Below are 10258 nucleotides of genomic sequence, written 5' to 3'. Positions count from 1 at the left end.
TTTTTTTTTTTTTACATATTAAAAGTTTGTTTTATAGCAAAAGCAGATAACTCCCAACAGTCGTTTTTTTTGGCAAAAGCAGATAACTCCACATTTCATGTTTCAGAGTTAAACAAAAACACTTGTTTAATCTTTGTTATCTCCTCAGCTGACAATGTAGACGTCTGACAAACTTTGTTGTTGTGATTGTAGACTGTATGGATGTGATTACACGCAATACACGGAGCTTTTCCCTCACCATTGTAACGCGCTGCTTTTGCAAGGTTCCGTGAAAAAGTTTCAGCTTTTATTTTCCTTTTACGCCCTGAAGAAGATATCACAGGTTCATCAAGCTCATCGAAATTATCCATCCTCGATCACTTTTAGTCAGCTTTGACGAAACTTCTCTCAGCTAGCACGTCTTTTCAAAGTGACTGGCAGCCTTGTCATCTGACCTGAATACAGCGCGCTGATTCGCAAAATTGACTTATCAGCTTCTGTTCACAAACAACAAGGGCGTTTGTTGGCTTCTGCAGTAAAACGTAAACTCACCATTCCTTGAAAGTGGACAATACCAGTATTTTTGAAAAAACGTGTTTAAGGTTCAGATCGCGCCATATAATAATGCACGGCACTTGGTTCATTTTAAAAGTGCCATTTATCGGTTATACTGTATGTATATCGGTATATGTCGTTAAAGGAACACTTTATAATTTCTTGACACATCTTTTTACTCTTTTTAAATTCTACAATACATTATTACTTTCAGTCATGAATTTTCAGAAAAAAAAGATTCTGTTGTTTTTATCTTTCTGATTGTGATTCTGAAGTGTCATTTTTGGTAAAGGTTGATTTGTTTTTTTTTGTTTTTTGTTTTTCTGATTAAACTTGTCATTTCCATCTTTCTTCCACACTGCTAATAGTCTTAAAACACTGCTGCCTTACAGTCTGTTAACACATTGTGCCTGTGTAGCAGAGTGAGAACACACAACATTCTGACTTTCCGTATTAAAATCCCTCCTCGCTCCAGGCAAAATCACACAGATCCCCTCCATGTTCGTTTTCACTTCACGTCACCTCACAGGAAGGGCTCATCTTGTTAGATTTATACTTAGCTAGGGGGTCTACATCCAGGAGGGCCCCCCTATTTCTATCTCTCTCTGTCTCTCTCTCTCTCTCTCTCTCTCTCTTTTATCGTCCTCTCTCTTCTTCTGTAGTAAGGTATTTGACCTGGTGGTATGCTCCAGTGGTCCAGAACACTCCTGATGAGAGGTTTCTCTGCTTCCTACACCTGCCTTTCCGTCACACACACTGACACTCCACCACATCGACCCACACTCTCCCCTCAGACCGAGGCCTAAATAGCCAATCAATATGGCCACCACAGCTGTTCCTACATCCTTATGTTTACCTCGCACGGCAGCCTCACCACGCAAGCGGCCCCTGAAGTAATCAGCTTCCTCCTCTCTGTGTCTGAATAAGAGACCGAATGTTGAAAAACAGACACATCCTAAATGGACCATGTCATTGTGCATGCATGAACGCACTGGGAGACGAGAGCGAGCAAATACAATCAAGAGCCCTAGCTGTGGCTAGAGCCGTCAAAGAAACTTGTCAAGTCGTCAAAGCCCCCCGGAGCCTGTTGATCGGTCGCTCCAATCATCCCCATCGCTGATTCTTGCCTCTCCTGATGTCTAAGTGATTCTATTTCTTTCTGCCTGAGTCTGCTAGCTGGGTGCCCAGCTGATCAAATAAACCATCGACGAACCCCATAGCCAATGAGCTGGCTAAGCACCCACACAGTCCATCGTCTGCAAGAGCCAAGACACAAACGTCCATTCCAGGATGGCATGTTCCACAACGCCACAAAATCTGCTGGAGCTGCTGTTACTGGCGGTGGAAGGGAAAAAAGCAACATGGTCATTTCTCCAGTGGAGTGCTTGTTCCTCCATTAGCTGCCTTAATTGAGTAGACTGTTATATTTCAGGACCTTATTAAATCGGAAGCAGGCCAGAGAGTATTACGTGAGAGAAAATTGATTTTGGCGCCGTGCTGCTCATCTACTTTGGCCGTCTGTACACAAACCCATTCCTCCAATTATTGTTTATGGCTTGCTTCTTTGTCTTTGCTCTCTTGCTCATTCTCGTTCATTCTCCTCTCCGCTTCCTGCTTTTAGCCATCCATAATATTTTGGCTCTGCTTAGTTTAGATCACACAGAACCCAGCACTTTTCACTTTTCATCCTTGTTAAATGCTGACCATGAGGTTTCCACCAGATACTCTGCACTTGGTGGTCACATAATTATTTCATTTTAATTGGAGAAAAAATCAGCCTGATATATCAGTATGTATTTGTAAGTCAATCCATCTGTTGTTTTATTGTTTTGTCTTTGATGAAAGATGATATTAAGGCTTCATATCAAATCCTTCCTTTTATTTATTTCCTACAGATTCAATATATTCTTCAAAGAATTTTACTCAGATGATCAGAGTTGCAAAAAGATAAAAACATTTTAATATTTGAAATTGTTCCATAGAAATGGTTTCATGAAGTGAACAGTAAAGATGCCAATCTGACTGTTTTTGGCAATGGTTTGGTATATTGAAACATGACCCAGTAAAATCATTTCTTTGATGGATTAAGGGAGTAATTTTGGCACAGCAACTCAACAGTTTTGGGTTAGTAATTAAAGAAATTAATAATTTTATTCATCAAGGATGCATTAAATTGATCAACACAACAGTGAAGACATTGTATTTGATACAAAAATATTTCTATTTCAAATAAATGCTGTTGTTTTGAACTTTATAATGATTATATAATCCTGAATGTATCATGGTTTCCACAAAAAATATTAAGCTTTCAACATAATAATTAATGTTTCTTCAGCAGCAATATTAGATTTATTTCTGAAGGATCATGTGACACTGAAAACTGGAGTAATGGCTGCTGAAATTTTAGCTTTGACATAATGAAAATAAATAATATTTTTAAATATATTAATATAGAAAAGAGTTCACTAAAATTGTAATCAAATTGTATTACTGTATAGTCATTATATAATCCTGACTGTATCATGGTTTCCACAAAAATATTAAGCTTTCAACATAATAATTAATGTTTCTTCATCAGCAATATTAGATTTATTTCTAAATGATCATGTGACACTGAAAACTGGAGTAATGGCCGCTGAAAATTCAGCTTTGACATAATGAAAATAAATCATATTTTTAAATATTAATATAGAAAAGAGTTAACTAAAATTGTAATCAAATTTTATTACTGTATTTTTAATCAAATAAATACAGCCTTGCATAAGAGACTTCAAAAACTCCCAAACTTTTCAACAGTGGTCTATGTAGGTCTATATTTGGTAATAGTTTTGCCTAAATTCGTGAGACTAGTCTTTTTAGATTTCTTGGGGCACATTGATTCAAATGATACCCGTTATTCCTACATCATCTAAATTAGGCCTGTCTATGCTTTTTTAGTTTATACAAACAATTCGAAGAGGACAATTGGAGAGTCACGCCGCTTAGTAAACACAGTTGTCAATTTCACTGACTTTGTAAAGGCCACCCATGATGAATAAATGAGGCCTGTCACCCGCACCACTACCACCAATGACGGATGAAATGTCTGCCCATAGATCATCTCAGCTTTACCCCCCATGCTCAAAATACTGAATAAATAAATCCACAAATCCTCTCTCAACCCAGGGCTCTCTGTTGTCTGTGCAGTGTGCAAGTGCAGTATATGCATAACCATAATCCCAAAACATGCTGTCATTCCAGCCCTTGCATTACCATATTTCATCCCACATGCTCTATTAAAAGATTGCACTACTTACACCAACAGACACTTTGTACCGCTTCATGTCTGCTTTAGCCAAGTCTCAGGATTCAAACACCACTGAACAACTGGAGAGATCCATTAAATCCATCAGTATCCCCTCTCAAACCCCATTGGCAGGCTTAAGGCCCGTAAGTACATGTGATATAACGACTGAATGCAAGTTTTGGAAGCACAGTAAGCATTAATGAAAATAGCACAATGAGGATAACAGCAACTCATCTGCATGTTTGGTTGACATCTGCTTAACTGCAATCCTCTCTCACTTTGATCTGCCTTGAATTGGCCACTAAATCTCACCTTTCACATAAGTGATTTTGACTGGACTGTGAGCCTGATCGTGTCAGTGAGCAGAATTCAGCTTCCAGCTTATGTCTGATTCTACCATCAGGGACTGTTTGCAGATGTAGATTATGATTCAGCTTTCAAAACACAGAAGCCTGGGGAGATGCATGAAAGTAAAATAAGCTTATTGATATATGCTATGATGGTTCCATGTGTAATATTCTCTGCTTCTGTACAGTGATGTGCAGGAGGGATACCCACTGGATCCTGTCACAATACACACAAACCGTCTGACAACTGACATACTGTAACATTAATACAGTCTGTCTATCTATCTATCTATCTATCTATTAATATAAATGTTGTCTTTTTATATATATATTAAAATGTCATTTATTTCTGTGGTGGCAAAGCTATCTGTCAGTCATCTCTGTAAGGTCTATAAAGCTTCAAACTTCAAGGATTAAACAACTTTTTTTAAGGTTTGACAAGTTTTGCTGATTAAAAATAGTTATATGAGTTGCTTTGAATTCTATTTATTTTAATTCTACTCCTTTACATTCAAATGGCAATTCCACAACCTGTTTGCTACCTCAATTCAAATTCAGTTCAAATTCAACTGAATTATGGTTTTAATTGGAAATCGATGACAAGTAAACAGATGTTGCCAAGATGAGGCTGACAGAAAATACAACCAAGTGGAATATGGAGAGTTTTTACACTATTTATGACAATGTAAGCAGCATTATTCTGGCACAGACTCTCTGTCTGTGCACTGTTGGATTTGTGTTCGAAGTTTCACAACGTATTGTGAGTCATGTACATATGATAAACATTGACCCGCTGACTAGTCGACTACTTTCCTGTACCAGTTTGCTGATAATAGTAGTCATGCAAGCCCTAGTGTATCCACCTACTCATCAATATAGATGTTTTTCTTATTTACATTTATTGATTTATTCAATATAACCCAAAGCCATTTGCAAGTGAGAAATAATATAACACAAGTGATTCATCATAAGAATTTTATTAAATACATTTATATTAAGTGACTGTTCCATCCTGAGTTTCTCCAGGGGTTATTTGACCTTAATTTGTGGTCCTTCCTGCAGACTGTCCTTCAGGTTCTATTAAGACTTTGTCTAAAAAATGCAGTATGAATTCTAAGAAATGGCTGAGCATGTTGGTCTTTCTGCTTCCCGCAGGTCTCCTGTGATGGCCGGAGGCTTGTTTGCTGTAAACCGACAGTGGTTCTGGGAACTGGGAGGATATGACACAGGCCTTGAGATCTGGGGTGGTGAGCAGTTTGAAATATCTTTCAAGGTGAGTTCAAGTATCTGGGTCGATTGCGCTATGCAATTCGCAAATAATACATCAATTCTCACAGACCTTACGAAGGCTTCTTCCTATTGTTGGCCTCTTAGACCAAAATAATCAAACAGAGCACAAGAAGACCCATTAAAATGGATTTCAAGACACACCCTCCATAACCACATCCAATAGCTCCTGATCCATTGCAAACCGCTAACTATAACTATACCAGATTCCTTTTCTCACACTTAATGTGAAGCGCTCTGTCTGTCTGTCTAGACAATCTTTTCTCATTCTTTTCAACAATAAAGCCCGAATGAGATTGGACGGCAAAGGTTATTTTCTTCACTGTGTTACTAAGCGAAGCCTCAAAGCCAAAAGCGCACCAGTCGGTCAAAATAAGGCAGTGAAGATAGCGGAGCTGTGAGTCTGTGCGTATGTGTTTTTGTGTTTAGACTGACTAGAATGCTGAAACTAATTAGACTGTGTGATGTAGTGATTGGCTGTGGCTCTGAAGTGATTCGGTTTTGATTAGCGGGGCCAAAACTGGCGCCGATGGATGTGAGGAAGTGTTCTATTTATCAGTTCTGACATACCTGCCACCCCACTCTTTTTCATTAGACTCTCACTTGTGCTGGCACTGAACTTTGTTATTGGAACACCATCCTCTACGCCTCTCTAGTAACTATGGCAACTGCAGAAATAGTTTAGAGGCTAAACCGGCTTTTTGACAGGTTTTTTTATTGTTATCTCCTTTTATGCACAGTATTTGCCTGTTTCTATGTGTCATAAAGTTGTACCGTTCACATTTGACCTTGAAATATGGTCGTAAAATACTAATTTTAAAACTTTGGTATACTGTAACACTGTGTCTCCATTCGGATCCGACATGCAACTACAAACTGAAATAAAAGCCGGGGCTGATTGGGCCTGGCGTCATCCCATTGATTGGTTGCCTGCCACGCTCCGTCCAAGTTTCATCCATCTGTTCGATGTAGGCAGCTTTCTAAATGCAATTCAAGTCATCTTAATATCTAAAGTCCTGCCATCGCTGCCTCTCTTCATGCTTTATGATAAAGGAGGCTGTGAAAAAAATGTGAAAATTATTCCTAAAACTTCATTTGTTACATGGCTTCCTCGTTTATCCTCAAATGAGGGATCGGCAGGGGCTTTTTCTTGCTCGCTTTGTGGCACTGATGTTTTGAACGATTCTCTCCCTATAACGATGGGGTCTGTGAAGTTAGCTTGACCGCTAACCCGCCGCCTGGCAGGAGAGATAGGTCTGTGCGGTTTGATATCTGCAGACAGCTCTCTCGAGCCCAGCGGGTGACCGAGGAAGAGAGAAACCATCAGACTCAACTCGTCCAAGTAGAAGCCCCCCTCCCCCCTGCCTTCTCACCTCCCTCTGTGTGTCAGTGACCCTGGCCGAGTCCACACTCCACCATGCCTGAGCCAATACTCGATACAGACAGGCACATCAAAGCCTTGGCCTTAGTAGAACAGAAAGAGAGAGATGGGAAGGGAAGCATATTGAGCGCCCTGCTTTCTTTATCTCTCTTTTCTTGTGGTTTAAAGAGGAAAAGTAGAGACACAAGCATGAGGCAGTTGGAAAACTGTAGTTCTTTCCTTCAGCAGATGCCAGTCGATCCGTAATTGGAGCCCACAGCGAGGACGTTGCTTGTTGCTGGTATGATGTGGAAGTGTAGCAATATTTCTAGCTAGTCTGTCCACATATTCCCACTGAGACCTTCTCAGACTGCCTGTGCAGGAGCTCACAAGGATGTAATGCATGAGGCTTTTTGAGCTTTTTCAACTGTCTGAGAGAATGAAGGATGGAAACAACTCTGCATGTACTGTGATGTAGTATAAATGTTTCAGAATGTGTGTGCGTATGTGGTTTTTCAGGTGTGGATGTGCGGAGGCGGCATGTATGATGTACCTTGTTCGAGGGTGGGCCACATCTACAGGAAGTACGTCCCCTACAAGGTGCCTTCAGGGACCAGCCTGGCAAGAGTGAGTAGAACTTCCACTATCCTTCCAAATGAGAAAGGATAGAGTGTTTCTCTACAGTGGCCCAATTCTGCTAGTTTATAGTGCTCTAGATTCACAATGTTCCTGAGAAGATCTTATTCATATTCTGCATGCATGATAAGAGACAAATAGTACGGAGAGTACGGGTAGCACTCAGCTCTTGACAGTGTACATATATACTGTATATACTCTTTACAGTTTTCTATATTTCTGCATAAATGTGACCCAAAACATCATCAGATTTTCTCACAAGTCCTGAAAGTAGACAAAGAGAACCCAAACAAACAAATGATACAAAAATATTTTCTTTGTCATTTATTTATAGAGAAAAATGATCCATTGTTACATATCTGTGAGTGGCAGAAGTATGTGAATCTTTGATTTCGGTATCTGTTGTGGCCCTATTTTGCAGAAATAACTGCAGCTAAATGTTTCTTGTAACTGCTGATCAGTCCTGTACAACATCTTGTAGGAGTCTTATCCCATTCCTCAGTACAAATCCGCTTCAACTCTGTGATATTGGTGGATTTCCTTCTTTGAACTGCTTGCTTCAGGTCCGTCCACAACATTTCAATTGGATTCAGGTCTGTACTTTGCCTTGGCCATTCCAAAACATTAACTTTGTTCTTCTTTAACCATTCTTTGGTAAAACGAATTGTAGGCTTAGGGTTGTTGTCTTGCATGACCCATTTTCTCTTGAGACTCAGTTCACAGACAGATGAACTGACATTTTCCTTTAGAATTTGCTGGTATAATTCAGATTTCATTGTTCCATCAATGACGGCAAGCCATCCTGGCCCAGATACAGCAAAACAGGCCCAAACCATGATACTACTACCGCCATGTTTCATTAATGGGTTTCTTTGCTGGAATGCAGTGTGTTCTTTTCTCCAAACATAACACTTCTCATTTAAAACAAAAAGTTATATTTTGGTCTCATCTGTCCACAAAACCTTTCTCCAGTAGCACTCTGGCTTGTCTAGGGCTGGACCAGAATATTCGATTATTCGAATATTCGTTCAGTGGGTTGGTATTCGATTTTCAATTTTTAGATTGGAAATTTTTTTTTTTTTTTTGAACACCTGGCATCCCCCGTGAAACGGTTCTCATTCGCGCTTGAATATGAATCGCCCATGAGTGAACGTCATGAACATCATGATTCAGTTAATCTGGAAGAGAAGACAAAAATGCAGAAGACCTCAGCTGTGTGCAGGGAGCACTTTAAATTGAGTGAGGACAAGACAAAGGCAGTGTGCCAAATATGCGATTTGAAACTGGCCTACCACAACAGCACATCAAGTTTGAAAAATCTGTAAAAGTTCTGTAAGAAGTACGCCTATAGTATACCGTTGGTGTAAAAAAAACGAGCTGCTTTTATCCGCCATGTTAATCAGTAATTTTACACATGATAAAAACGTGCACTTAATTTGCTTGGAAAATACTTGCAAATACGGCAGTCATAAAAAAACGTACAGTAGCCCAGCCTAATAATAATTTGTCTATATTAAAAGTATTGCTCTTAACAGACCTGTGTGTTTTGTATCACTAGTGCATTGTCCGTTCTCGGAGCATATAAACCCTGCGCGTGAGGCGCGCCGCTTCCGGTGTTCTGACGATTTGTGCTACCCACTCAGATTGTGCTACCTCCCATTAAAAAGATAGGTAGCAAAAATCGATAGCGGAAAATGCTACCTATCAGATTGTGCTACCAGCATCTTTATTCATGTGGTTTGAGGCTTTTTTTTAATGTCCATATCTACCCCTACCCTAAACCTACCCGTCCATACCTACCCTTACCCTAAACTTACCCTTAAAACAATGCAAATATATTTTTGGTAGCACAATCTGATAGGTAGCATCAGGGCCGGATTTACCTCTTTTCGTGACATAGGCAAAACAAATTTTTGGGCCCCCCTTCCCTATTAATATAATAGGCCTAATATAACCACCCAAGCAAACAAAAATATTTCTTAATCAGTGGAAACCTTTACAGTGTTTTCTATCACAATAAGCGCTTGCTTATTTTCAGTCAATAAAAATCGAATGTAGTTCTTAATTTGTTTGAGAACTGAGAAAGACCATTACATTATTAGGCGTGGCGACATGGCCACATAACCACTAAGGGAGTGCATTATTTCTCTAATAATTTTAACAGCCTGTGGAGTCACAATCACACCAATTGTTCAGATGATTTGTTTCAAGACATTTTACATGTTTCTGTCCTGAAATCTCGTGTGTGTTGAACTAGCAAATTTTTTACGCACCTCATCCCAAACCTTCCGTTGCAAATTCCAAAATGTCATTTTAGAGCTAATAACAGAGGTTTGAGCTATTGATATGCAGGCTAACGCAGTTATTAGAGAGAGAGAGCGAAAGAGAGAGAGGGAGAGAGAGAAATGCGTGTGCGTCTGTGCGTCTCTTAGCAGTGTTCAGCAGCAGCGTCTACTAATAGCGAATCTTCAATTTGAACTGCTTCAAGAACTTTGCTACTGAGAAATGTCATGTAGCTTTTCAGCTGCGCAACTATTTTATTGATAAATTCGCAGGGCAGCACTGATGACAAGTTTCTGTTCGCGTCTCCGCGTGTGTGCGCGAGTGCGTGTCTGTACTGTGCGTGCATTTGTGAGAGAGAACGGGAGAAAGAAAGCGTGATTTACGTACATAAAATGGTGGAAGACATGGAAATAGTTTGTCATTTTTACCCTATTGTTTGTTATATTTAATTGCTCAATGTCTTCTGGGGTTTTAGTTCTTTTACTGTTGTAGATATCCCATACTATAACAAAAATATTATATATC

General features: G+C 39.5%; 1 protein-coding gene across 1 annotated transcript in view; it reads left to right on the top strand.

The window, feature by feature from the left end:
* LOC107752230 (polypeptide N-acetylgalactosaminyltransferase-like 6) overlaps positions 1 to 10258 on the top strand; it is a 159633-nt gene that overhangs the window by 140428 nt on the left and 8947 nt on the right. The window contains exons 4-5 of the mRNA XM_016568148.1: positions 5323 to 5440; positions 7334 to 7441. Of these exons, the coding sequence (XP_016423634.1) occupies positions 5323 to 5440; positions 7334 to 7441 (226 nt within the window). The remainder of the gene's footprint in view (positions 1 to 5322; positions 5441 to 7333; positions 7442 to 10258) is intronic.

This window comes from Sinocyclocheilus rhinocerous, unplaced genomic scaffold, assembly GCF_001515625.1.
Source record: "Sinocyclocheilus rhinocerous isolate Xijiao unplaced genomic scaffold, SAMN03320098_v1.1 scaffold110, whole genome shotgun sequence".
In the NCBI taxonomy this organism is placed as follows: domain Eukaryota; kingdom Metazoa; phylum Chordata; class Actinopteri; order Cypriniformes; family Cyprinidae; genus Sinocyclocheilus; species Sinocyclocheilus rhinocerous.
This window is presented reverse-complemented; position numbering and strand designations above follow the sequence as displayed.